General features: G+C 44.6%; 1 protein-coding gene and 1 long non-coding RNA gene across 7 annotated transcripts; one reads left to right on the top strand and one right to left on the bottom strand.

Moving 5' to 3' along the window:
* Positions 1 to 12,294: 12,294 nt before the first annotated feature.
* TEX51 (testis expressed 51) lies at positions 12,295 to 17,651 on the bottom strand. 6 transcript variants are annotated; one of them, XM_047722129.1, is made up of 8 exons: positions 17,421 to 17,651; positions 17,247 to 17,321; positions 16,916 to 17,005; positions 16,655 to 16,672; positions 16,482 to 16,565; positions 15,088 to 15,163; positions 14,957 to 15,002; positions 12,295 to 13,250 (listed from the first exon to the last, which is right to left on the bottom strand). In XM_047722129.1, exons 1-8 carry the CDS (start codon positions 17,620 to 17,622, stop codon positions 13,221 to 13,223), a joined length of 621 nt encoding a protein of 206 aa, XP_047578085.1. In that variant the 5' UTR covers positions 17,623 to 17,651; the 3' UTR covers positions 12,295 to 13,220. The 6 variants fall into 6 exon arrangements, with proteins under 6 accessions (XP_047578085.1, XP_047578082.1, XP_047578087.1 ...); XM_047722130.1 differs by lacking the exon at positions 12,295 to 13,250 and adding an exon at positions 14,342 to 14,545; XM_047722126.1 differs by having other exon boundaries at positions 16,655 to 17,005.
* A 101-nt stretch (positions 17,652 to 17,752) lies between these two features.
* LOC125094912 (uncharacterized) lies at positions 17,753 to 27,297 on the top strand. The gene is made up of 4 exons (XR_007125740.1): positions 17,753 to 17,827; positions 19,900 to 19,982; positions 26,837 to 26,928; positions 27,220 to 27,297. It is a non-coding gene; the product is annotated as an uncharacterized LOC125094912 (long non-coding RNA).
* Positions 27,298 to 27,834: the final 537 nt, after the last annotated feature.

Raw genomic sequence — 27,834 nt, 5'->3', positions numbered from 1 at the left:
TGTGTGATCTTGGACAAGGTATCAAATTCCTCTGGGTCTCAATTTCCTCATACAGTAACTCCAGCCTCTCAGGGTCAGGTGGGGGAGCTGAGATAACACATCTAGAGTGGAGGCTCCAAGAAAGTGTTTGTGGGGAAGTCAGCTTTGTCATTGGTGCCACCATTGCCCTGCTGGTGATTATTCCTTCTCAAGTCACCCACGCTGGGTGGCACAGTTGTCTGCCTCCTAGATCCACCCCTTTTTCCTTTGCACACAATTGTCCAGGAGACAGGTATAGGGACAGCTGGACAACCCCTCCAAACATGCCATCAGGTAGAACACCCTTCACATCAGAGTGTGTAGGTGAGTGTGGCTGAAGGCTGAGGGCTTTTTGGAGGAGGGATGCGGATTTCTTCATTGGTCAAACTTAAGCCCTCTGGCAGTGTGTGTGTGTTTCCCTTGACCTTTGTAAACGTGAGCTGGGCTCTGCCCACTGAGCCTGTAGAGCCCTGGGTTCATGCTGGGTCACAACAGTGAAGCCTGGAGCAGTGTCCTCCAGCATCTGCCAACATCAGTGGTAAGTGGGTAGGGGCAAAAGGACCACATATAACTTGGCTTATATTCCCTTTCATGAGTTCAGCTACAAACTTGTCAACCAGAGAGTGTTTACCACTTAATTTTCTCTTAAACATTTACATTCATTTTAAAATAGGGAGACTGATGGACCGCTGGGTATAAACCTCCCTCTGCTACAAGGGATCTAATTATTGCCAAAGATGAAGGATGGTTGCCAAGTGCATGGGGAGACTTCATTGATTTCAGGGAAGGCCTATTGCCAGAGTCTCCTTGGGTCCCCAGGGTGAGGCCATTGGCTACCCAGTGAAGAGATAAGATTGGTTTAGAGGGTGTGTGGCTCTGCCCCTCTGTTGTCCAGATTGGGCCTCTCCTCTCCTAGCACAAATTAGTGCTGCACTCTGGTAGGGCAGTTCAGGGTATACCACTTGTCTCTGTAGCCTGAGCCAAAGGTTTGTCACTAATGATGAGAACTATAGGCTGCTGGCACAAAGTATAATTATGGTAAGTTAGTGGACAAGATATTTTTGGTCAAGTGAGATCTCAGAGTGGTTTTCAATTCTTCTTCTGCTATCCTTCCCTTCACCCAGCTCAACCCTGGTTGTATTCACAGGCTCTCCAGGGAAACATTCAATAGAAGATATATATATATATATATTATATATATAATATATATATATGAAGAGAGAGAGGGAGAGAGGGAATGATTTATTGTAGGAATGGACTCGCACAGTTATGGAGAACCAGAAGAATGTGGTATAATTTTGTTCATATCCAGAGGCTTGTGAACCAGGAGCTCTGCCATCCAAGGGCAAGAAAGATGGAGCCTCCAGCTCCAGCTCCAGGAGAAAGAGGGAGATACTCCCTTCCTCCATTTTTTTTGTTCTACTCAGGGCCCCAGTGGATTGGATGATGCCTGCCCACGTTGGTGAGGATGGATCTCTTCACTCAGTCTACTGAACCAAATGTTAGTCCCTTCCAGAAACACCACCACAGACATACCCAGAAATAATTACTAGCTATCTGGATATCCCTTATCTCAGTCAAGCTGACACATAAAATTAATTATCATACTAGTGTTATCTCCTTTCAGAAGGCTTCTTGATCTCCATGCTGAGCAGGTGCATCTGTTCTGTGCTCTAAAGTCATCTTGTGCTATTCTCCATCAGGGAGTGATCACATGTAGGGAAATATGAAATTATGAATTATGAAACTGTCTCAAGCTTCAGACCATCTCCCCTCCCCCCATTCCAAGACCAGGTCTTGTTCTGGTCACTCTGTGCTGCCAGTTCTTATCTTGGGGACTGACACAGGGTTGAGGGGAGGGGGATGTCTGCCCAGTTGCTGACTGTCTGGTGGTGGGATAAGTCTGATGCTATGCCCTTCCTTTTTATGGGTTAATCATCTACCCATTTAGTTGCTCAACTATTTATTGAGCACCAATTTTGTGTCAGACACTAGGCTGAATACTGAGCATGCAGCCAATAGCTTGCATGAAAACTTCAGTCTAATCAGTTAAAGAACAAAGGAATGTATAATTACAAGTTGAGGTAATTATTACCAAGGAAAAGTAAATGGTCTCCTTGAGTCAGAATAATTAAGGGAGAAAATAATTCTAATTTTTAAAATTATAACAAGTGTTGACAAAGATGTAGATGAATTGGAACCCAGACACTGATAGTGGGAATGCAAAATGCAGCCATATGACTCCACAATACCACTCCTAGGCATAAACTCAAAGTTAGAACATATGTCTACACAAATGTTCATGGCAGCATTATTCATAATAGCCAAAAAGGTGGAAACAATCTAAATGTTCATCAGCTGATGAATGAATAAACAAATATAGTATATCCAGAAATGGAGTCGTTCAGTCAAAGAAAAGAATGTTCTATACGTGCTGCAACGTATATGGGTTCATAGATGATCCTTGAAAACATTATGCTAAGTGAAAGCAGCCAGACATAAAAGTCTACACATTGTATAATTCCGTTTATGTGCGATTTCCAGAATAGGCAAATCCATAGAGACAGAAAGCACATTAATGGTTGCCTGGGGCTGAGTTGGTCTGGGTAATGGGGAGTGAGTGTGTGGTTTAGCAGGGTGATTTTTAATGTTATTTGACCAGTATCTCAATAAAAAAATAATAAAGAAATGCACACCCACATAGCCACTATCCAGGTCGAGAAATAGAAAGTTGCCAGCTGATGATAAGACACATTTACAAGGAAATGATGGCCATGAAAGAAGTATTTTATACTCAAAGATCCCTGGGAACAAGAGTCACAGTACAACCCACAGCGCCACACAGAGAAGCACTGGGTTAGTCAGAAGACAGAGGTAGCAAGGGGAAAATGTGGGCAAGAGCCTTTACTGTGGTTCTGTGGGAAAGTGCAGGTGAGGAGGGTAAGGAGGTTTAGGATTGGGTAGTTTGAATATCTCAGTTGGCTCTGGGGCACTAGGGCTGACACTGCTTCTGCCATCTGACCCTAAGGTGATTAGGGCAGGTGGATAGTGGTGTGGGGTGTGAGAGCCCCACAAAGGAGGTGATGAGCATGGGTTCTAGACGGCTTGATTGGCATTTGAAAGGTGCACTCCAGGTGGCTTGTTTGCTATCTCTAGGAATTAACTGGCCCAGGGAGGGGCAGTCCCTCCAGAGTCAGAAGGCCTCACATGTCAAAATATTAGAAATACAGATAATGAAAGACATGACAAGGAAGTAGCAGAGCTTAGGTTCTGGGCCAGAGCCCAAGCTCTGCTACTTCCTTGTTGTGTGATGATGATCAGGTCATTTAACTTTTCTAAACCTCAATTTCCTCACCTATAAAATGGGTATAAAAAGAGCAACTGTCTCATACGGTGTTGTGGCAGGGATTAGGTGCTGATGTGGGTGAAGGTGATGGCTCTGTGACTATTCCCAGCACAAAGAATGTGGATACACAAGCAGTCACCACCCTCTCACCCCAGAGGTTCTAGGGAAGTGCCGTTGATGAGCTCAGAGCTTGTTGGTAGAAAAGGTATGCAACGCACTGATGGGGCTTGAGTGTGCAGGGTGTTCTCTGAATGCTCTGGAGTAGGCGTGCCTGGGATCAAGAGCTGAATTTTAGTCTCCAGGACTGGTTGGGGTTTCCAGAGAAGATGGGCTCAGGCATAGGTTCAGGCCACTGTCCACCAGGGTCATTCAATCAGCCCCCCTTGCTGTGACATCAGTTTGCTGTGTACTTGCGGCCAGACTTTGCCTCCCCACCCAGACTGACCTTCAGAGAGAGTCTTCACTGCTGCGGTTGCTTGGCAGATAAGGTTCTTACTGTCCACAAACAGTGGTACTGGGTTTATGCAATCTCTCTGTGGCTTTGGTTAGTGTGCATTAGCTGGGGCTCTGTCAGAGCTGCAGAACCAACTGCTGTCTGTTATGCTCTAGGTGGCTGTGGGAGCTGGTTGAATAGCCTTTGGAAGGTCCTTGTCAGTGTCTGATTCTGGAGGCAGTGGGGGAGGGAAGATGGGTGTGAAGGAGGGGGAACATGCCAAAACCTGTGTTGGTTCTCATGCCCTCCAAGCTTGATGACGTGGTGTCCTGCCAGAGAAGCTCATGGCCTTAGTCACAGAGCTAAGTCCACATCTGGACTAGAGGAGTAATGGGGAGGAGTCGCAGCCCAGGCCCAGCCACTGATGTTGACAAGATGAGTCAGCAAGTTGGTCACAACACGTGTGAGCTGCAGAAGCATCTGTCTCATCTCTGCACTCCCACTTCCCCAAGCCCTGTTTCTGAGTAGAAGCAGCAGTACAGCCACTACTGCCCTTCTGCTTCAAATCTTGTGCAAAATACCCGCTGTGGCCCCTCCTAACCAGAAACTCCAGGGAAGGGAATTCTGTGAAACAAGGTCAGCCAGCTGAGCTGACCGAGTCACTATGGTTAATGTGAAATGGCCCCTTCAGGTGGATATTGCTTGCTGAGGAGATGGTATTTGCCCCTACCAAAGTTAGGGGCAGTTGTGAAGTCTGTGTGAAGCACCTGGGGCTGCTCCTCTGTGAATGCTCTGCTAGGCAGCACCCAGCACCCAGTGCCTGCCTCGGGGGAGCCTGGAGCCACCACCAGTAACCAGGAGGGCAGGAGAAGGGTCTTGGAGCTGGGATGGGCCAATGCCACCCTAATTTTCAGAAGCAGGGATATTATGGACTGACTTGTCCCTCTCCAGATTTCTATGTTGAAATCCTTAACCCCTGAAGTGATGGTGTTAGGAGGTGAGGCCTTTGGCAGGTGCTTCAGTCATGAATGGGATTAGTGACCTCACAAGAGTTGTGGGAGAACTTCTCTCTTTCTGACATGAGAGAATATGATGAGAAAACAGCCATCTGCATCCCAGATGGAGTCTGTCAGCACCTTCATTTGGGAATTCCAGCTTCCAGAACTGTGAGAAATAAATGTTTGCTGTTTAAGCCCCCCAGGCATGGTACTCTGTAATAGTAGCCTGAGCCTACGAAGACACAAGAAAGCAGATTTCATACACACAGACCAGTAAGCTAAGGTAGGCTGCACAGTGGACAACTGAAATATTAGTTCATTTTGAGGGCTCTGGCTAAGAAGGAGGTTTGAAGTGAGGGTGGGGAGGGGGACTGGCAGCCAGCAGGGCAATCAAAGACCCAGTGGTATTTAGCAGACCCAGGTTAGCATGCAACCCAAGAGCTTCAAATAAGAGTGGGTACCTGCATGCAGCAGTCACTGCAAGCCTTGGGGTCCCCACCTCTCTCCCAGGGTCTATTCCCTGTGAGATCTGATGGCAGGGTGATTGGGACAGCAAGAATTGGGAGAGACAAAGGGGTGGCAGGCAGGAAATTCCCTATGGCACAGAGCCTGCATTCTATCCTCTGCAGGGCAGAGAGACAACAGCAAGGAAACCACCCTTGATGCATTTCAGTGACAGTAAGTGTTGGAGAGGAAGGGGGCTGAGAAAGACTCTATTGTAGGAGTCTGCCCTGCTCTGTATGCCCAGGGGTGGGCTTCCTAGAGAAAATAAGGGCTGAGTGGAGTTCTTAGTGTTGAGTAGGAATTGCCTAGCTGAAGGGGGCAGAAAAGAAATGTGTGTCGAGGAAAATTACACATCTGGAGAATTAAAAATAGCCCAGCATAGCCAGAGTGTAGCTGCTCCCTAGAATGAGAAGAGCCACAACCTCATGGACTTGTGTCAGAGGAGAAAAGGCAAATATGGGTTATTTATGAGGTCTGGATGGTCTGGTTCCAGGTAGATCTTTCCATACAGGGCCCCTAATTGGCACTGGACAAAATTCACAATACAGTAGGATTTGCGGACACAGCAGGGAGGGACTGTGGAACCATACTTGACGTGCGTACAATCAGTTGATGAGCCCAACCAAACAACTGATTTTTTTTTTTAGAAGAGATTACTGACCCTTTTGAGAGAGAGAGTGGTATATTACCCAGATAAACGGATTTTACCAACCACAGATCACATGGTCATGGTGAAGATGAAAAAGCACTAATGGTGTTAAGTGCTTGGCACATGGTAGTTGCCCAATAAATGACATTTTCAGTACTGCTTGTGTATATGTAGCTGATGTTTGCTTCCCAGCTTGCTTCCTCCCACCCCATCATTCAGCTTGCTATTTCAACAAGCATAGACTGGTCCCCTGATGTTAGAAAGTTCTAGGTCTTCAAGCAAATCATCTCCCCAGAGCCTTTTCATTCCTTTCACTTTTGTCACAGTCAGTGGAGTTGGGGCAGTAACTCCAGAGAGAAGCACCTCTTGAGCCCTTCTAGAGTTAGCGCTTTGTTTCTGTAGCTTAGAGATGGAAATGGACACTCCAGAAAAAGTGCATATGGCTCAGGGAAAAGAGCATTGGACAAGGTATTTGTTACCACCCAGCTGTGTGCTGATCCCTTCTCAACATCTTGGTTTCTTTTTCTTTCTTCTTCTTTTTTTTTTTTTAATTTTGAAAACAAAATAAGATTGTGAGGATGACATCTTCCCATGGCCAGCAAAAGGGAGGGGAGGCAGTGATCCCTCTTGCCTGCGTGCCATAGCCTCCCCTACTGTGGAGGGGCCAGATGGCTCTCGTCTTCTGGCAGATGTTACATATTTGCAGAATATAGGCTCAGTGTCTAGAAGTGTCTGTTGGTCTTCTTTGCCACACAAGCATTTTGAAAGCCTCCTGGATTTTCTGAGGCAAAGAATATTGATCCTTAACTTCAAACAAATGTGAGGATATGCCCTTTTCTGTTTAGACATCTCTTTCATAAAAAGAGAGGGGATCCTTGTCAAACACCAGCTATCAGTTAACACCATAGAGTGCTAATGGCTTTCCTCTGACAGGATGGGCTCCTCATTTTCATTTCTCAATAACCCACCTCTTTTCTGTTAAGATTCTCTTCTTTCAAATTGCCTCTGCATCTTCTTGGCGCTCCTCCTGACCTCCCTGCATGCAGCTATTTTACCCTGAAGTCAGGATTAGAGGAGGAAAATGTGGTGTGGGGCCTTTGAAGGTGGATGGACTCATGAACTAACTGGGACAACTTTGGATTTTTAACCTCTCTGGGTCTTGACCTAAGATATGACATCTTTGAATCTTGTGGATTCAAAGGGTATATATGCCAGTGTTTGCCACCCACACACTTCCACACTTTATGGTGTGACAGCTGACAGGATCAAAACTGGGGTCTGGCATCTAATGGAAAAATAGCCTTTTTTATGGGGTTATGTTGAAGGCCAGGAATGATTTATATAATGCAACTAGCCCAGTGCCTGGCAATTGAAGGTGCTCAATAAATGATTTAAAAAGACATGGGAAAATTGATTTAGAAGAGCAAATGACATGCTCAAGTGGCATTTTCCATTGTGGACCAAGCAGTGACAGAAGAAAAGAAACACAGGGGATAGGGCCAGATTTCATTCTTACAATACTGTTGATAAAAATGACCACCTACAGAGGCAATACGCTATGACTGCTGCAGTGGGAATGTGGGGATGGAGGGTAAGACTTCTTAGTCCTCAGGTTCCAGATTTACGTCTCAGTTTCCAGACATTGCAGAAAAGTCTGCAATGCTCTTTGGAAAAAAGATGTACCTGGGTAAATACAACATCTGTAAGTCTCCATTTCTTTATCTGTAAAGAGAGGATTACAATACTTATTCCATGTTGGTATAGTTAAATGAGATAAAGTGGTAAGTATCATATAGAACAGAAATGAGAAGAGTGTCAGACATCTTTCTCCTGCCCAGCAGAGTCTCTGGCTATTGTGTGCTAGAGCCAGGTCATATGGGAGATGTGTTTCTTTGGGGGGAGAGGCTCAGTGTGACTGCAGATAGCATGTGGCAGATTTGGAAAACAAAGACTGGGAGATTTGGCCAGGACTGTGATGGGAAGAGTTGCTGGTGACTGGGAGGGGAGAGTTGAGGGTACCCTTGCTGGGAGCTTGGGCTCTTGTCTCAGCTGCTCCAGACTGACAGTCAAGCTCTGAAGTACATAAGAACACTGCCAGAATCTGAAAAAGGTCTTGTACCGTGACTTTCCTACTCACTGGCAGGAGCACTGGTAGATTCTGCCCACTGGCTAAGAAGAATGACTCTCTGGAGCCCTGACAATGGAACAGCTCAGAAACCTGTGGATTCTGGGGGTATGTGTGCACACCCCTGTCCCCTCAATGCCCCATGTAGAGTGGCAGCACTGTCACACCTCCCCTTCTGGATTGAATGCGATCCACTTGCCCATGTCTCCACTGGTACCTGATATGGTCAGTGTTAGAGGCCAGTGTGTCCCCTGATAGCCCATTGTGGCTTTTGCAGGTGTTTTCTTTGTGCTGTAATGATGCTGAGTATCTTTTCATGTGCTTATCTGGCCCTTGTATGTCCTCCATGGTGAAATGGCTTTCCATGTCTTTTCAACTTTTTTTTTTTTTTTGGGTATAACGTATTTTTTATTCTAAATGTTAAAAGGGCTTACAGAGACAATAAAATATGTAGAAAGATATACAGAGAGACAGTACATTATAGATGTTTATTGTTAATATGATGGTGCATGTGCTTCCAACACATTTTCTATGCATTCATATGCATGGTGAAATGTCTTTCCATGTCTTTTGGACATTTTCTAATGGGATTGTTTGACTTTTACTGCTAAGTTTTGAGAAATTTTTATATATTCTAGACACTAGCCCTGTGTCAGATGTGTGGTTTGCACATCTTTCTTTCCAGTTTGTAGCTTGTTGTTTCGTCCTCTTCACAAGGTCTTTCATGGGTGAGAGTTTTTATTTTGATAAAGTTCAATTTATCAGTTTTTTCCTCCTATGGATTGCGCTTTTGATATAATCCAAGGATTCTTTGTCTAATTCCAGATCCCAAAGTCTTACCCCTATATGTTACACTACAAATTTTAGTTTTATGTTTTACATTTAGTCCTATGATATATTTTGAGTTCATGTTCTTATAATGTATGAGACTTCAGTCCACGTTCATATTTGCCTATGGATGATCAATTACTCAGCTCTATTGTTGAAAAATACATCTTAAGTCTATAATCTACGTATATCTATCTATATCTATAGATAGATATATATGTATTACTTCTAACACCTATTTACTTATTTTTAAATGATTAAGTGAAATCTTCTTTCATTGTAATTCCAGAGTAGTTAACATACAGTGTGATATTAGCTTCAGGTGTACCGTATAGTGATTCAACAGTTCCATATAACACATGGTGTTCATCCACAAGTACCATCCTTAATCCCCATCACCTATTTACCCTCCCCCCACCACCCCCGCCCTAGCCACCTTCTCTCTGATAACTATCAGTTTGTTCTCCATAGTTAAGAGTCTGTTTCTTGGTTTGTCTCTTTTTTCTTCATTTGTTTTGTTTCTTAAATTCAACATATGAGATCATATGGTGTTTGTCTTTCTCTGAATTATTTCACTTAGATTACACAGATTATATCTGTGTTGTTGCAAATGGCATAATTTCATTCTTTTTTTATGGCCATGTATGAAATATTTTTTTTAAATTAAAAAATTTTTTTTTAGTATGAAATATTTTTAAATGAGTAATATCTGGGCCTGGAGGCACCGGATGTGGAGGTACACTGAGGATGCCAAAGCATGTACAGCCTCTGTGGACTTCCCGCTATAGTCACCTAAGTTTACACAGCTCTTGGTGTTGTGGGTCCAACAACCTGAGCTGATGAAGTCATCACTGCCCCCCCCACTAATCCGGTCCCTACACACACCCTTAAACCTGGAGCCTCCAACATGTCCCCACCCATAGGTGAAGGTTTTTCCTTACCAAAGTCAGTCCATAAACCTGCAAGAGGTGACTGCTTCTTCAAAGAAGCAGATGCATACCCAAGGCTACAGGGATCATGAAGAATCAGGGAAACATGGCATTACCAAAGGAATAAAGTAAATGTCCAGTAACTGACTTTAGAGAAATTTAGATCCGTTAATTGCCTGACAGAATTCAAAATAATTATTCTAAAGATAGTCAGAGAGCTACAAGAGAACACAGCTAAACAATTCAATGAAATCAGGGAAAGCAATACAAGAATAAAATAAGAAAGTCAACAAAGAGATAGAAAAACACAAAAGAACCAAACAGAAATTTTGCAGTTGAGTATGTATCCAAAGGTAATGAAAAACAAACTCTATTTTTTTTAAAAAGATTTTATCTGTTTATTTGAGAGAGAGATAGACAATGAACGGGGTTGTGGTGGAGGAAGAAGTAGGGTCCCCACTGAGCAGAAAGCCAGATGCGGGGCTTGATCCCAGGGTCATGAACTGAGTCAAAAGCAGAATCTTAACTGAATCACCCAGAAGCCCACAAAAACAAACTCTTGAGAAGATATCTGCACTTCCTCTTCATTGCAGCTTTATTCAGAGCAGCCAAGACATGAAATCAACCTAAATGTCTATCAACAGATGAATGGGTAAATGGATAATGGATATCTATCTATCTATCTATCTATCTATCTATCATCTATCTACTTATAGATACACACACACACATACATACATATATTACATTTTATTATAACATAATATAATATCTGTAAAATGACATGAATATTCATGTTATTCAGCCATGAGAAAGAAGGAGATCCTGCCATTTCCAACAACATGGATGGGTCTTGAGGGCTTTATGCTAAGGGAAATAAGTCAGACAGAGAAAGACAAATACTGTATGATATAACTTATGTGTGGAAATCTAAAAAAGCCAAACTCATAGAAACAGGATAGAATGGTGGTTTCCAGGGTTTCAGGGTAGGTGGGGGAAATGGGGGAGATATTGGTCAAAGGGTACAAACTTCTAGTTATAAGAAAAATAAGTTCTGGAGATCTAATGTACAGTATTAGTAATGTACAGTAATATTGTATTATATACTTGATAGTTCCTAAGAGAGAAAATTTTAAATATTCTCACCAGAAAAAATAAAGGTGGTAACTATATGATGTGAGAGAGATGGTAGTTAATGCTGTGGTGGTAATCATTTTGCAATTTTGTAGGTATTTCACACTTGATCTTAGCCAAAAGGCCGAGAAGCGATTTTGTAGGTATTTCAAATCAATACATTATATCTCCTTAAACTAACACAATGTTGTATGTCTTTTATTTCAATAAAGCTGCAAAGAATACCTTTGGGCACATTAGTCACACATATTTTAAAATTTATATCAGATAACTCTGATATCTGGATCATTTGTAGGTTTGTTTCTATTGTTTGATTTTTCTCTTGATTTTATTTTTGGTATGGATTTTAATATTTGTTTGAATACTGGATATTGTAAATAAAACATGGTAGTGGCTTTAGATGATATTATTTTCCTTTAGAAGATATTTACTCTATCCTCCAGCAGTGATATAAAATAAGAATAGTTCTCTTTAATTTTGTCAGAGGCTGAATTCCATGCTTTGTAAGGATTGGTCTGCCTCTGGTGTACTAGGCTATCACCAATCAATACCTTGGACTATTTATTAAAACTTGTCTTCCTATGTGGGTCAGCAACTCTAATTTTTATTTCCCTAGCAGGCAAATCTCTGACAAATTGCATTTCAGATCTTTTCTGTTTGATTTCTTTGTCTTTGGGCCTGTGCTGGTTAAGAACAGGAATGCTCCTGGGAGGATGGGACAAACAGATGCAATGCATTTGTTTGCATTTTCTGCATCTCTGTACTTCCAGGGATCTGGACCTCTCACATTCTATCTTGGCAAAGTAGAGCTCCAAGTTTTGTCTCTTCAGCCCATGATCTTGTTAAAAGCTTTGATGACTTCTCCACACTTTGCAGGCATCTGCTGGACAGCCCCCCCACTCCCCCCCAAGCTTCTCAACATGTACTGTTGAAGCCCGGAAGTGCCAAGGAGAAACTCATTGCAGGACAAGGGCTTGTCACCACAGAGAGCTCTACTTCCCTCTGGGACCTTGGATGCATTAGGGACCTGGTACCTTAAACAGACTTTTGTTTCGTTTTGCTCTTTTGATGTATTTTATTTTTAGTTGCCCTTGACGGTAGTGTTGCTGTGCTGTAAGCTGCTCTGTCATACCTGGAAGCATAAAGTCCTTCAGAGTCTATATTTTGACCAAGATTTACCTGAGTCAAAATTCTTTGATCTTTCTACTCTAGCAGAACTCAGTATCTGCTTTTCATGCAAATATACCCTCAAATAGTAATAAAAAAAAAATCTGTTGATAAGAGATATACACATACAGACACACAAACTCATAAATTATACCCGGGATTTTCTATTTCTGCTGCATGCATCAGAAAGCAGTTGCTCTGGATTCTTTTGAAGTAATGGTTTAAGTCCCAATTTAAATATAAATAGGAAACCAATATCACCACCATGAAAGCCTGGCTTTCCCTCTCTCCTAGGTGGCAGCCAGCTTTTACAGACACAAAGAATCACAGTTTCCTGGGGGTCCATTACTACTGCCTGGGGCTCTGGCTCAGTCATTCAGAATGGATATGAGGACGTTCTCACCATTTGGCTATAGCTATGTCTTTATGCTTTCTCCAAAAACCTTATATCTATGGACCCTTCCTCAGTTTTGTGAGGCAGGGATAATCTGTGGAGCTGGATGGAGGGGACATCTCAGCTCCTAGCATGTGGAGCCGCATACGCCTGGGCATAGCTACTCTTTCCCTGTCTGGATCCCTGACCTCTCCCTAGGACTCAGGCCTGCCACTGGCAAAGCCCTCCACTACTTCTTCCCAGCCCTCCCTGCTCACTTGTTTTCACTCCCTTTGGGCCTGGGTGCTTCTGTGGGCCCCACCTCTCAACATCCTCTAACCTGGGCCTCTCCCTTCAGCAATATCACATTTCTTGGAGTTGCCTGAACCTATTAAACCTCTCATACCTCTGCTCTGCTGCAACACTAAACTCTCAGTGACAACATTTCTCTCTCCCTTCACACTTTCCATGGTTTCTCATTGTTGAAGACACCACCTTGGAAGGGGGTGCTTCCTGGGTCTTCCTGGGCTGGGGGCTGGAGATACCTATGGCTGGAGACCCACAGCTACTCTCAGCCATTGGACTCCCTGTACTGGTTGCCATTTATGGTCTATATACATCTTGCCTCAGTCTCTTGCAGTCCCCCCATTGTAGCCAAGTTGCGGCCCTTACGGCAGGCTGGTGCTACTGGAGTCAGGTCACTTCCAGCCTGGGTGCTAGCTCTGGAAGAGGGGCACCAGAAGGGCCTGTGGAGACAAAAGGCTTGTTTCAGGAACTGGGCTGTGGGTCCTGGCAGGATTTCAGTGGACTGGGGGTGAGGGGAAGGGGTGAGGGCATTACATTTTGAACCAAAGCATGAGCAAATATAGGATGGCAAATATGAATCCAGTGGGCTCCAAGGCCAGGGCACACCAACCTGGCTGAAGCATGACATCCTCCCTGCATGCTCAGACGGAGGAACAGATGCAGAAGGGGGAGACTAAAACCTTAGCATCAGAGATAGGACTCGAGTCCAGGTTCTGGGTTCTTGTCCCAGAACTGGTCCCAGACATGATTCCTTTCAGTACCCAGTGGTTGGCCTTCTGAACAGGCTCTGGGCCTGGCAGTGGCTTCAGTGTTGCCAGAGTAGAGCCTGTTTAGTCTCAAATAGAGCCTGAGCCTGAGCCAAGGATGATAGGCCAGGGGAAGCAGTGAAGAAAGACACAAGGTTGAGTGGAAAGGGCAGAGTTGTGCCTGGAGGACTCAGGTTCCATTTAATCTGGCAGCCTTCGGGGCAAACAGGAAAGGGACATGGGGATGGAGGAGGAGGAGGCAAAGCCCCTTCCTTCTACCCCCCTCCATCCTTGTCTATTCCCACTACCACAGGCAGAGTCAGGGAAACATCATTGTTAGCAGCACCAGATTCACTGGGGACCTGGGTGTAGCCAGGCTGGGCATCTTAGCCGGGATGTCGGGGAGGTCTGATTGAATGTGACTTGGAGCCTGTTTTCTGAAGCCTTTCTTCTCCCAGTCCCTGGGCTATGAGCTGGCCTCTTACTTCCTCTGTTCAATACCTGGGCACAGGGACCCAGGCCATCTCTGCCTTCATCTTTAGTGCTGGAATTAAGTGAGACTGGACTGAGCCTGTGGAGTTACCACTGCTGGGACCAGAGCAGTAGGAGAAGGGTGTTTCAGAAGGGTAAGGGTGGCGGGCCAGCAGAGGGAGGGTGATCATCTCCATAAGGTCCTAAAGGGGCTTGTTCCCTCTTCGACCTTATGGAGATGATCTCAGTGTCAGCTGGGTCTGTTCGGACACCGCGGGAAGCCGATGCTACAGTTCATCAGAATAAGAGGAAGATGTTTTAATGAAGATGATTTAATGAATACAAGGCATGGGCACAGGGAAACCACAAGACAGAGTGTAGCCTTTTGGACCACAGGAATGCTACCACCCCCTGTTGGAGAGTGTCAGGCAAGGGACAGTTACTGGAACTCAGAGATGAACGAGCTTCCTGACAGCAACTGTGATCTTGGTTCAGACCAGTGGACTGCTGGGTTCCTGCTGAGACAAGAAACAGGGCATTTACACCCCCACCTTCTGCATGCCCTTGCCTCTGTCCCTCTGAACTCTTGCTGGCTGAACCTAACCAGGAGCAGAGAGCAGGAGGGCCATGTTAATTGTCTATATATGTCAGGGAGTGCGGTGGCCCATGTGGGGAGAGGGTCTCCAGAGGGATAAGGACAGCTATAGGTGGAGGGCACCTTGTGGAGATTTGCCACTGTTTCCTGGGCCCCTGGCCCTGAGTGTGTACTCACATTAAGAGGATATGGGGTCTTCTGAGCCCCAGCCTTGATCCCACTTTGCTCTGGATGTCACACTCTGGGAGCCAGGATTGAGACCTCCAGCCTTGCTACCCCCGGCTTTCCCTCCTTGGGAAACCTACATTCTGTCAGGGGTCTCCATTCCCAGTACCTTTTCAGCTTCCTTCTTCCTCTTCTCATGCCAGAAAATGTACCATCTGGCCCAGGAAACAAAGTGGAGATGGGTCAGTCAAGGAATAGGTTTGTCTTCTCTGGGGATGCTAGGGCTTGAGAGTCACTCACCCACTTCCAGCTATGGCTGCCAGAAGCAGAATAATGCCAAAGCTCACAACCCATGCGAGGATTCTCCGGCTCCTGGCTGGGGGGTATAAAAGGGGGAGCCACGTGTTTGGGGGTCAAGGAGGGCCATCTGGGCCCAGAGAGACTACATTCTTTCCTCCTTTTATTTGTCCACTCAGTCATTTGTTTGCAAACACTTACTGAGCACCTACTGTATACCTGGCATATATGAGAGATAAATGAGACATGGTCCCTGCTCTCTATGAGGTAGACAAGCAAACAATTATGGTGTGGTATCCCAGGGAAGCAGAGGAGGACAGAACAGAGGAAAAGTAGCCACAAGGAAGGCTGATGAGCCTCAGGCGGTGGGGCTTGTCAGGGAAACCTTAGGAAATAGGACTTCTGACTGGACTTTGAAAAACAAGTACAAGTCCAGTTTGGTCCCATGGTCAAGTAAAAAATTGTGCTGTAGGCAGAGGACACAGAATGTTCAAAGGAAAAGCTTGAAGTCATCTGTATGTACAGCATGTCAGTAGCTCAGTGTGGCTGGGGAGGAGTGGGGTGGTGGAAGGTGTGCAGGGGCTATTTGCACAAGGCCTTACGAAGAGCTAGGCCTTATCTGGGGGGCAGTTGGGCTACAAACACGGAGTGTCATAGGAAGATTTGCTCCTTGAGAAGGTTCCTTGGTTGCTGAGTAAGATGTGGCCAAGAGGGGCAGACAGGCCAGCTGAGTGACGCTAGCATAACCCAGATGAGAAGTGAGGATGCCTGAGGAATGGTGGTGGATACTGCAATGAAAATATGGTAACACATTTAAGAATTATTTAATAAGGGGTGCCTGGGTGGCTCAGTGGGTTAAGCCGCTGCCTTCGGCTCAGGTCATGATCCCAGGTCCTGGGTTCGAGCCCCAGTTCGGGCTTTCTGCTCAGCAGGGAGCCTGCTTCCTCCTCTCTCTCTGCCTGCCTCTCTGCCTACTTGTGATTTCTCTCTGTCAAATAAATAAATAAAATCTTAAAAAAAAAAAGAATTATTTAATAAGATTTGGTGATTGCATGTCTTGAATATGGGGGAGGGAAGTTCCTGGTTTAGGAGGCTTAGGGCTTGTGTGGAGCCATTTGCTGAGAGGGACCCTGAGGGAAGAGCAGATTGGGGGTGGGGGAGTTGAGTTTGAATACGTTTCCAAGCATGCTTGCTTTGAGGGCCCAAGAGATCTCCAGGGGAGATGTCCCAGAGGCAGATAGCTTTATGGCTCTGAAGTTGGACATGTGGCATCAAGAAATCCCAGGAGTTGCTATGTTCTCTGGGTGGACAGCAAAAAGAGCTTGAGGCTGAGCAGACAACAATGACCCTGGATGGAGTACAGGCAAGTTGGATGCAGGATGCTAGCTGCCACTGACCTGGGCAGAGAGTTGGGTCTTTGCAGGTAAGAAGGTGTGTCTTGCAGCTGGCACAATTGATGACCTCCAATGTGGGGTGTAGCTCTGTGAAAGGGGATAGGCAGAAGCCTTAGCCAGGGCCATGTGCCCCTCGCCTCTCATTCCCCCACCCCCAAGTCCCCATACATACTCACCACAAGACTTGTTACAAGCTGCCCAGGAGGGTGAGATGATAGAGAAACTGAGGTGCTGGGGGAGGCAGACAGAGCCATGAAAGGGTTGGGGTATCATCAAGAAAGGGAACTTGGAGAAGGTGTGGACAGGCGCCCAGTATGTGGGCAAATGGGGATTCCTGGGGAGGGACATGGGAGGGGCTGCAGACTGGGCTCTGTTCTTCTCAGTCTTGGGGAAGGTGAAGGGCTGGGTGGTGGGCAGGGGCCATCTCCACCTCTCACCCTTCTCCTTCAGCTTCTTAGACGTCTCATTCAGCCTGTTAGTAAACACCTGTTTCTGGACATTAATCTCTCTCAGAAGTGATGGTTTATCTGAATGGAAAAGGAAGAGAGGAAGAGGTGTGCTCATCATCTACATTTTATAGGTGGAAACAATTACATAACTCAAGATTGGGAATTCGAGCCAGGTTTTTCAAACAGTAACTTCACAGAGCACATAGATGCTGGGTCAGTCACCACTCTTCACCACATATCCCCACCCCAGGCCAGCAGGCCCTCTAGAAGTGCCTTGGGGTTCTGGGTTTTGTCAACAGAAGCCTGGGGGCTTCCTCACCATCTCGAAACTTCTTAATGGCTTCATCTATGTGATTGAATAATTTGGCTGTTGCTTCTTCCATATGGGCATGATCTGAGAATGAGATGTGGGATGAAGGGCAGTTGGGGGTATAAGATCCCAGGTCAGGTAAAGGGCCCAGCCCTGATCCCTGGTGTCTAGGCTGTGCCTCACCAAGATACCAGGGTTCTGGGAAGACATAATCCTTTTTCAGGAATAGGAAGTGGATGCTTTGGGAGAGATCTCTGGGTGGTCCTGGGGAGCCCCATAGAATCTGCAGGTCATAGTCTATCAATGCAGGCAGTTGTGGCCAGCAGTGGAAGCAGCTCTTCCCATTGATGGCAGGCAAGAGACAGGCAAGCAGGAGAAGCAGCATCTTCTGGGGTCTTCCCTCTGTGCTCTTTAATACCCTGCCTAGCAGTTCCACATGGAATGATGGTAGTCCCTCTCCCTGGAAACCACATTCTCTTTGCAGAACAAAGATAAATTCCACAGGGCACAGTGAGGGCCAGTTATGATACAAAAAATAGGCTTTGGTGCCAGAACCAACTCAAGGTCTCAATATCTCCTCTGAATATGAGGTCACTGATATTCTTGGGGAGGATTCTTGTGAGGATCAGAGAGGTGGCTGTGCAGTCTTGTGTTGATGATCAGCTCTCCTGATGGTATTTACCATGTATGAAACAGTTCAATTGGCTGAAATTTGAGAAGTCAGGAGGGAACAGCACAAAGAGAGGGCTAGTTATGTAAAGAACATGATTCACTTTTCCACATAGAGATGGTCAGCCAAGGGGAAGCTTATGGAACATACATCTTTTTCATGGCACATATAAATTAGCAGCTGTCTTGTGCCTGCCCAAGCCAAAGGAACATAGCTATTCCTACCACAGTGTAGTGTAGACACACTGTAGACAGAGTTCCAGCCTGTAACTGGATGTACAGAGAAAGAAGTCATCTTTGGGCCAGTAGTTCTTGTGTGTATTGTGCATTGAAGAAAAACAAAGCTCCTTACTTGTGGGTAAAGAAAAAGCCAGTGGAATATTTGTCACTGCTTAGCTGGTAAGCTTTTTGTCTTCCATGCCATGCTTCCAATCAGCTTCTGAGTGTCTGAGGCTGGATTATGAGCAGTTGAAAGCCACCAGGCATTTGAAGAATGCTTCTTACATGAACAAGAGGAAAAGCAAAACAAAACAAAACAAAACAAACAAAACCTAATAGCAAGAAATCAAAACAAAAGCAAACAAAAACCACAGGAAAAAGAGAGGGTACAAAGATATGGTGAGAAACAAAAGAAAACTTAGAACACCACTATTTAAATAAACTATTGCTTTCTCCAGACAAGAAGAGACTGCTATGTAAAGGAAAAATAGAATAACAAAAGTTATTGGAGATTAAAAATATAATAGCAGGAATTAAAAAAAATTCCAGATGCCGAGTGATATGGAGCACTTTTTCATGTGTCTGTTGGCCATCTGGATGTCTTCTTTACAGAAATGTCTGTTCATGTCCTCTGCCCATTTCTTGATTGGATTATTTGTTCTTTGGGTGTTGAGTTTGCTAAGTTCTTTATAGATTTTGGACACTAGCCCTTTATCTGATATGTCATTTGCAAATATCTTCTCCCATTCTGTCAGTTGTCTTTTGGTTTTGTTAACTGTTTCTTTTGCTGTGCAAAAGCTTTTGATCTTGATAAAATCCCAATAGTTCATTTTTGCCCTTGCTTCCCTTGCCTTTGGTGATGTTCCTAGGAAGATGTTGCTGCGGCTGAGGTCGAAGAGGTTGCTGCCTGTGTTCTCCTCAAGGATTTTGATGGATTCCTTTCTCACATTGAGATCCTTCATCCATTTTGAGTCTATTTTCGTGTGTGGTGTAAGGAAATGATCCAATTTCATTTTTCTGCATGTGGCTGTCCAATTTTCCCAACACCATTTATTGAAGAGGCTGTCTTTTTTCCATTGGACATTCTTTCCTGCTTTGTCGAAGATGAGTTGACCATAGAGTTGAGGGTCTATTTCTGGGCTCTCTATTCAGATGGGATTGGGAGGGAGACAAACCATAAGTGACTCTTAATCTCACAAAACAAACTGAGGGTTGATGGAGGGAGGGGGGTGGGATTATGGACGCTGGGGAGGGTATGTGCTATGGTGCTATGGTGAGTGCTGTGAAGTGTGTAAACTTGGTGATTCACAGACCTGTACCCCTGGTGATACCACAGACCTGTATTTATAAAAAATAAAATTAAAAAAAAAAATTCCATTGAAGTGTTAGGAGGTAAAGTTTTGGAAATCTCCCAGACAGAAGTACAGAAAGACAGACACAAGAAATAGGGAAAAAAAGATACATTAAATAGTTGATCCATGAATTCCAATACCCAGCTAATACAAGTTTCAGAAAGAACAGAGAAAATTGAGGGGAAAATTATTCATGATAGAAATTTGGTAGGAAGTATATATGGATAGGAATTTTTTATCTTATAGGGAGAGGAATTTGGAGGACAGGCATCAAGATTTGCCAGAAGAAATAGTTGAATTGGTAAATTCCATCAGGTGGGCTCTGAGATGAGAGAGTGATTTTGAGTACTGCACAGCTGATGCTTTCCCAATGACTCTGGACAGTTTTGAGGTTAAGGAATTAGCATACTTTTTCTACTCAGGCCATGCTCTGGAAGGGAAGGTCCCGAATCAGGGTTGGAAAAAACAGTGCTCTCTCCCCTGATGCCCTGGATACCATTCAGAGGTATATAATTATGCAAGTCAGTAGCTTACAATGTTTGCCATCACTTGTGGTGGGAGGGGGGCTCTGCCCAGCCTGTGTGAAAACACAGTATTGACAAAAATGATACAAGGAAGAAATTTTAGAAAGACATGTATTTCCATATTGAAGGGGCCACTGAGCAGGTATTGAGGGGTAGGAATAGGAAAAACCACACCAAGGCACAGAGAAAAAAAAAACAGACCATGTACAATAATCAGAATTACTTCAGACTTCTCAAGAGCAGTGTACGAAATAGTAGACAATGGAACAATTTTATATTCTGAGAAAAAATGTATCCATGTTATAACTCCATACTGAGGAAAATGTCAGCCAGGGAGGAAAAAAGACTATTTCAACCAGACAAGGTTTAAAATTAAACTCTATTATCTTTTCTCAAAAACCTATTGGGGGATATGCTCCAACTAAATGAACAAAACAAGGAAACAAGATGAAGACATGAAGTCAGGAAATGGAAAATCTAACCTTGCAGAGAGGTGGGGAGAACCTCCATAGTGACACACCAGTATGACAAGTGGTCCAGACCGGCTCTCCTTGGATGAAGAAAATCCTGAAATAGGTGGCCTAGGTCAGCCTCCTCTGGGCACTGGTTCCTTTTCTGACTTTCTTTTGTCTTATTTGTTCTCTTTTGCTTTTCCTTGGCAGAAATAGTCTTTTCTCAAAAGGAGGTGGCGATGTTCAATACTCAGGATTTTGCTTTGGGTGGTGAAATAATCGGAGTAGGTCTCTAGAGTGCTTTGGCATCAAGCTATCAGGAAACCCCTGCTGAAGTAAAGGGAATATTCTGTAAGAAGCAGTCATAGTTGTTAGAGTTCTACCCTAAGATTTGGGTCTAAGCCCTAGAGTGTGCTACATCTTCCTTTACCTTAGTTTATGCTTGTCCTCTGGGAAACTTGTGAGGGTAAGTTTCAGGCGTCACTTTGTCCTTGGCCCAATACCATCTCAATTCACCCTGGCATCTTAGTGTCAGTCAACTAAAGTGGTGCTGACTCTTTGAAGTGGTAAAGATTTTATTTATTTATTTGACCCACAGAGATCACAAGTAGGCAGAGAGGTAGACAGAGAGAGAGCGGGGGCAAGGGAGGTGGAAGCAGGCTCCCTGCTGAGCAGAGAGCCCGATGCGATGCGGGGCTCTATCCCAGGATGCTGAGATCATGACCTGAGCTGAAGGCAGAGGCTTAACCCACTGAGCCACCCAGGCACTCCTGAAGTAGTATTTAAGTGTAGAATCACAGAGACCATGGGCTTGGGGAGCTTTTGATCCAACACATTGCCTATGACTGGTAGCTCTTCGACCTATTCATTTTCTAGCCTCGACTTGCTTGCCTTGATTTCTCTTCTTATTTCTAATTAGTTCAATAGTTTGTTGTGTACTTGGAATGAATTAGGCATTTGGATTGAATTAGAAGTCTAAATAGTAAAGGCAGCCCTTTCCATTACTAGGCATCTTGGGGGTATTAGAGCCTTCTTCTGTATATTGAGATCATATCCATCCTGTGCCTCCTGCAACTTGGGCATGTCTCCTAACCCTGACACAGGAAAGCTCATGCAGTTTTTGAAGACACAAATAAAGCTGCTTCTTTGGGGCCAAACATCCCTCTGGCCCAAGAGGTTTTTTTTTTAGGTTCCCATCTTAGAATATGGTTTCCTGTCCCCCCCCCCCCACATTCTGAATGCTATCCTTTCAAACCATTTCTCTCTGCCAGAGAGAATGGTATTGGCAAAATTTGTTTGATACCATCACACATAGATTTCCCTGCGTATTGCTTCATAACCAGTTACCACAAACTTAGTGGCCTGAAACAACACACATTCATCATTTTATGGTGTCTTATAGGTCAGAAGTCTGGGCAAGGCTCACCTGATCTCTATCAGGGTCTCACAAGGCTGAAATTGTGATGTTATAGAGTTGACCCTTGAACAACATGGGTTGTAACTGTGTGGGTTCAATTATAAGTATAATTTTTCTTTTCAACAAATACACTATATTACTATAAATGCATTTTTTTCTTCTTTATGGTTTCTTAACATTTTCCTTTCTGTAGTTTATTGGAATAATAAAGTATATAATACATATAACAGGAAATATATGTTAATTACTTATATTATTGTTAGGCTTCAGGTCAACAGTAGGCTACTAGTAATTAAGTTTTTGGGGAGACAAAAGTTATGTGTGGATTTTCCACTGTGTGGAAGGGGTTGGTGCCCTGAATCCTTATGTTGTTCAAGGGTCAAGTGCATATCCTAAGCTAATCAGAGGAGTGAAATCCTTTATATTCACAACACTGCCTTATGTTCAGAGGCAGAGGATTATACTGGGTATGGACAACAGGGGACAGGAATATTGGGGATCATCACAGAATTCTGCCTACTACACCTCTAAATCTCAAATATTTACTCTTTGGATCTGTGATAGTGTCACTAGACCCCTCCCCACATATTTAGTCACCAATTTGGGTTATGAAACTATGCCTCTCCATAGCCCCTTAGTGTGAAAATAAGTTAGTTAGAGGCATAGCTGCATTGGCACCAACTGACACCAACTACCTGGAGTTAGTGCATACTCCATAGGTTAAGGACACCATCCTTCATAAGACTGACCTCACTTCAGACACTAGCCACAGGGTCTGGGGTTCTAGGCCATCTTCATTTCTTACCACCTGGTTACAAATATAGGTTTTCCCACTATCCCCCCAGGTTTCATGATTTGCTAGGAAGACTCACAAAACTCAGGCAAGTGCTATACTTATGATTATAGCTTTATTATAAAGGATACAAATTGGAAACAACCAAATGAAGAGACAAATAGGAGGGTCGCAAATGTGAAGTTTCTGTATCTTCAGGATGCCTTACCCTCCTGGTACATTCCTTTTCCAGGAAGTTCACTTGAGCTTCAGTGTCTACAATTTTTATTGGAGTTTCATTGTATAGACGTGATTGAGTCATTGGCTATGTGATTAACTCCAACCTCCATCTTCCCCCTCCTCTTAGAGGTTCGGCTGATACCACCTGGTTCAAAGTGCAAACACTCTAAACACATGGTATTTCTGGCCTAGCCAGATCCCGTCTTGAGTCACTGCCTTAGCATAATGTCAGCAGTAAGCCCCCCATAAGTAGCAAAGACATTCCTATCACTCAGGTTAAATCCAAGGATTTAGAGGTTACCTCCTGGGAACCAGAGAGAAAGGCCAGCCAGATTCTTTACCACACAACAACAGCACATAAAGTTATTTCTGCTCATTAATATTTTGGCTTGAATACACCTGGATCCAGTCTTTGTAATGCTTCTGTTGGAACCTTCTGAGAGGTTCTCAAGTTCCAGGTCCAAGCTTTTGATTCACAGGTGCTGAATTGTGGAGATAGAAGGAGAGTAGCAATGAGAGATCTAGGGATAAGTGGAACATTACAAGGGCATCTATTTTCACAGAGTGCACAAGCAGATTAGCTTAGTTGGTCAGCAAAACTAGCTTAGAGGTTATTGGCTTGTAAATCCAGTGCAGTTGTTACAAGGAAGCTTCGTTAAAGGGTGTTTGATAAATCCATGAGGTTAGTGTCGCCTTGGTAAATGCCTTTACAAAAGATTGGATTTAGTTTTTTGATCTTTTTAATGAAAAAAATAGAAAAAAATCCTCACCAGATGACCCATCATAAATGAAATATTCATTTCATTTTCTTTCTGGTTAAAACTCATGTCTTGAAATGCTTTGTTGTATCTACTTAGAATGATCAATGGAGATGCCTGGGGGGACTTCTCCTGTAGAACTTGCTGCTAGAGAAGATTAAAATTGCATGAAGCCACTCATGTAATTTTAATGACCATCAAAAGAATTTTGACTAGAATTGGGAGGAATTTAAAGTGAGATGCTTCTTCTGGGAAAGGCTGAGGACATGGTCCTTTGGTATTCAAGGAGGCGAGGTCAAGCATCTATAGGACATTTTGTCTTCCATCTCTGTTTCTAGTTAGAGACATTATCTCCACAATCAAGGGTTAAGGAAAGAGGGTCTGCAAAACTAGGAGCTCCTGGCCATCTTCTTGCTGCTTCTAGAGAATCATGCAGGGTAAGAGATGGGCATGGCCTTAATGGGGCTCAGTGACCCATGTGTTCTTCCTAGGAGGGGTGAGCTGAGGTCCAGGATGGGAACTGATGAAGGTTCAAGTGCAGCACTGTGCTTTCCAGACCAAGGCTTACCACCCTATACTTATACCATCTATCTCCCAAATTTTCCATTTTATGCTCACTGAGCTCCTGCACCCATAAAGCCTACTCAGGTTTTTCCATCTCAGTGATTTCTACATCTTCTGATCCCTCAGAAGGCCATGTCTAAGTTTTTCATTAGGTAATTTGTTATCTGCTGATTTGGGGACACATTTTTTGTTTTTACTATTGATTTAAAATGGCATTAAAATCCAGTATAAGACATACTGCCCCCCAGACCTTACCAGCCTGCTTTTAAATATGGGGTCACAATCACAATAACATTTCTCTGGGTCATCTCATTTTTGCAAGCTCTCAGCTCTTGTGGCTCTCCCACTGTCAGTAGTTTGGAAGTCCTCAGGCCATGTCTCCCCTGGGGTTGTGACCACAGTTTATGCAGCTGGCCTGAAGTGTCTCCTCCTCTCTCTGATGCTGAGCTCCCCATTGCCACTCTCCACACACGATGTTCTTAGCTTCTTCTTCCCTATTTTGGATGCAGGGGGTTCTGACTTCTTGCTGAGAGCCTAGTACTCTCCTGATTCCCCTATGAGGCCACAACTACTATCCCAGAGAAGAAAGAGAAATGGCTCCTCTCATTCAGTCACAAGTTCAACGCAGAATGTCTGTGTTCTAAGGCACTGGGGTAATTCTGATATACTTGCTTTCTTCCAGTGGTTATATGTAGTAGCCCTTGACCCAAGTTTGTTCATTTCCTCTCTTTGTTTCTTTCAGTTAAGTTCTTTCTCATAGGCTCCTTGAAAAAAAGAATGGGACCTTTCCAGAAGTCTCCAAGACAGGTCTGATTTCTAAAGTAAATGTGGCAGGTAGAGACAATGGGTTCACTTATGCTGGTCAAAAGTGGTCTTTTTTTTTTCTTTTAAGATTTTATTTATTATTTGAGAGAGAGGACAAGCCGGGGGAGCAGCAGAGGGAGAGAGAGAAGCAGGCTCCCTGCTGAGCAGAGAGCCAGACATGGGGCTCCATCCCAGAACCCTGGAATCATGACCTGAGCCAAAGGTAGGCACTTAACCAACTGAGCAACCCAGGTGCCCCACAAGTGGTCTTGATGGGACAAGTCTCCAGTTTCCAAATGGAATATTTGTTTTCCCTGGAGAAGAAGGCGAAGAGGCAGAGAACTCTCAGGTATGGTAAGACTCCATCCTCCATGGTTTTTTGGTTTTTGGTGCTTGAGTAGAGCAGAACAGGGCCTTTGGCTGTCAGAAGGCCATAGCTATGTTGGGAACTAGAACATCGTCTCCCTGCTGAGCTGGCCATTGAGGATGTTATGGTGTACACCTGAAGTTAGGAGGATGTGCTACTGCCAAGAATTTTGGACATCTTTGAAGGACTTAGGGACTGCCTGTCCTTTAATGAAACAAGAGATACTGGGGTCATAGGTCTATGAAAAGCCCTAAGTACAGACTTGTTCATCAATAGGGGAGGGACACAGCCTTAAGGCCAATGGTGGGTGCACATAGCTGAGGGATCTGCGAGGAGGAATTAGGGGCCTTAGGCAGAGCAGGAAACCAAAGTGGTGGTGGCCCGCTCCTGCCTGAAGTTCTTCAGTCCTGGGGACAAGAACACAAAGAAGTTTTCGGTCTGCAAGTGGACTCTATGCAAACCCTGTCAGGCACACTGAGGGTCACAGGTTTAGGGTCCCAGGTGAATGGACGCCATGACCACTGCCATTCATTACTATCTAAGAAGCAGTAGAGATGGAGTGAAGAGATAGACTGGGTTTACTGGGTAAACTGGGTCCTTCCTCCTTGTGGAAATGAGGAAACAGGGAATAAATGTGCATGCAATCTTTCCTGAGTTGGATCTGGGTTTGAAATCTTGCTCTGACATTTCCCTGTTGTATTATTTTGGGCCAGTTTCTTCATGTCCCTGATCCTTGTATCTTCAAATTTAAAATGGGGATAATTAAAGCACCGTCTCCTGGGGATTTTGTGAATATGTGTTATCAAGTGCTTAACATAATGTATGTTATAAATTTCTCTTCAATCCTTACCCTTCTCTTTGGGTGGACCTGAATTCAAATGGATCCTGTTGCCAAATAACAATAACTAAGCACTGTGAAGTGTGTACTACTAGGAATGGTGCTCAATCACAACAGACACCATTAGATGTGCACAATCAGTGGGTATCCCCCTGCTAGACTGCTAGAGACCAGTGTGCCAGGGTACAGGGGGATGAGTTTTGTCCTATTGGGAGCTGAATAGCCATGTGACTGGCAACCCAGGCATGCCTGTGTGTGAGCACACACACACACACACACGCATGCACACACACATGTTTGCACAGACTATGGTATGCGTCTTACTTAAGGGTTAACTAGTATGGATGAGTAGCTGACTGCTGTTTATTTGCATCTGGGAAGTAGTCTTTAAACACTTATGCCTGCAGGATGCTGGAAAACAATTCCTCTGGATCCAGAGAAAATGGAGATCTAGTCAGTCCTGAAGTCTGAGAGTGGTGGGGCCACTCTGGGTGCAGGCTGGATGAGACTTCTTGAGACCAGGGAGAGCCTTGCAATAAAGAAGTCCAAGTTCCCACTTGCTGGGTGAGCTTTCCCAGCCTCCTCTGGTTGTCAGGTGCTACAGTCCTTTCCCATCCATCTAGGAAACATCATTGACTGTGCCTGAAGCTTGCTAGGAGCTAGGAGCTCCACAGAAATGATGGAATGAAGAGCCTTCTGCTATGCCTGGGAGGAGGTGGGTGATTGCTTCCTCTGGGCTTTTTATGTTGCTCAAAGCTAAAGGGTGGGCAGTAGTGGATGTGGACCGTGGGGCATGAGGTCTAGCCTGGAGCAGATGCTCAGCAGGGCTAGTTGTTAGGGGATGGACTGGACCTAGCTTGGCAACTAGCTGGAGGGCACAGGAGAGGCCTGGAGGGTTCTTTTTCTCTTGTTGGGAGCTGGGCTGTGCTGTCTGCTGCCTGTCAGGCCCTGTTCTGTGCTGCCATACTTCTAGTAAACTCCTCCTCCCATTCTTCATCCTCTCTAGCCACAGTTGCAGCCAGGGATTCCCCAGATCCTTGGGATATATCTTCTGGTTGAAGTCCCCCCAAGGCAGTGGACACAGGTAATCTGCTCTGGGTGTCTCCATGGAGGGGAGGGTGATATGCAGCACGCTCCCATGCCTCTTTCTACTCCTTTCCTGGCTTCCACACCTGACACCTGCATATTTTCACTGCCTTCCTAGCCACAGCTGCTTTTCGGGAAAAAATATGCTCCTCCTCACTTATATTTCAATATGTACCAGGATGTCCTTTCTGATGGGAGTATTTGACGTCCTTGCTATTGAATGAGAGGCTTTGTACTCTATATTTTAAGCTTCAAGGGGACACAACTATAATTTCAGAACCCGCTATGATCCAGGTGCTTTATCCACATAATCATATTTAAACTTTATAGTAATTATATCAGTCCAGGTAGGCAAGGTCAGGCTCTAACCACACACCCTCACCTTTCAGTGGCCTGAAAAAACCAAAGACTTATTTGTCCTTTATGCTACTTATCCATATGGGTTGATTGGGTATCTGCTCATCAGAGCCACTCAGAGATTCTGACAGATAAAGCAGCCCCTCTTTTGGATCTTGTGGAACACTACACCAAGGGG

This window comes from Lutra lutra, chromosome 3 (assembly GCF_902655055.1).
Source record: "Lutra lutra chromosome 3, mLutLut1.2, whole genome shotgun sequence".
NCBI classification, from domain to species: domain Eukaryota; kingdom Metazoa; phylum Chordata; class Mammalia; order Carnivora; family Mustelidae; genus Lutra; species Lutra lutra.
The sequence above is the reverse complement of the archived record's forward strand: the minus strand, read 5'-3'. Positions and strand labels throughout refer to the sequence as shown.

Bases quoted from the DNA above. Each gene is read 5' to 3' on its own strand.
- TEX51 (XM_047722126.1), bottom strand. From the start codon at position 17,622: ATGCTGCTTCTCCTGCTTGCCTGTCTCTTGCCTGCCATCAATGGGAAG. The intron at 17,322-17,420 runs GTGAGGCACAGC...TCTCATTCTCAG, and splicing joins CCCAGAACCCTGGTATCTTG to ATCATGCCCATATGGAAGAA. The intron at 15,003-15,087 runs GTGAGTGACTCT...TTCCTGGGCCAG, and splicing joins GCAGCCATAGCTGGAAGTGG to ATGGTACATTTTCTGGCATG.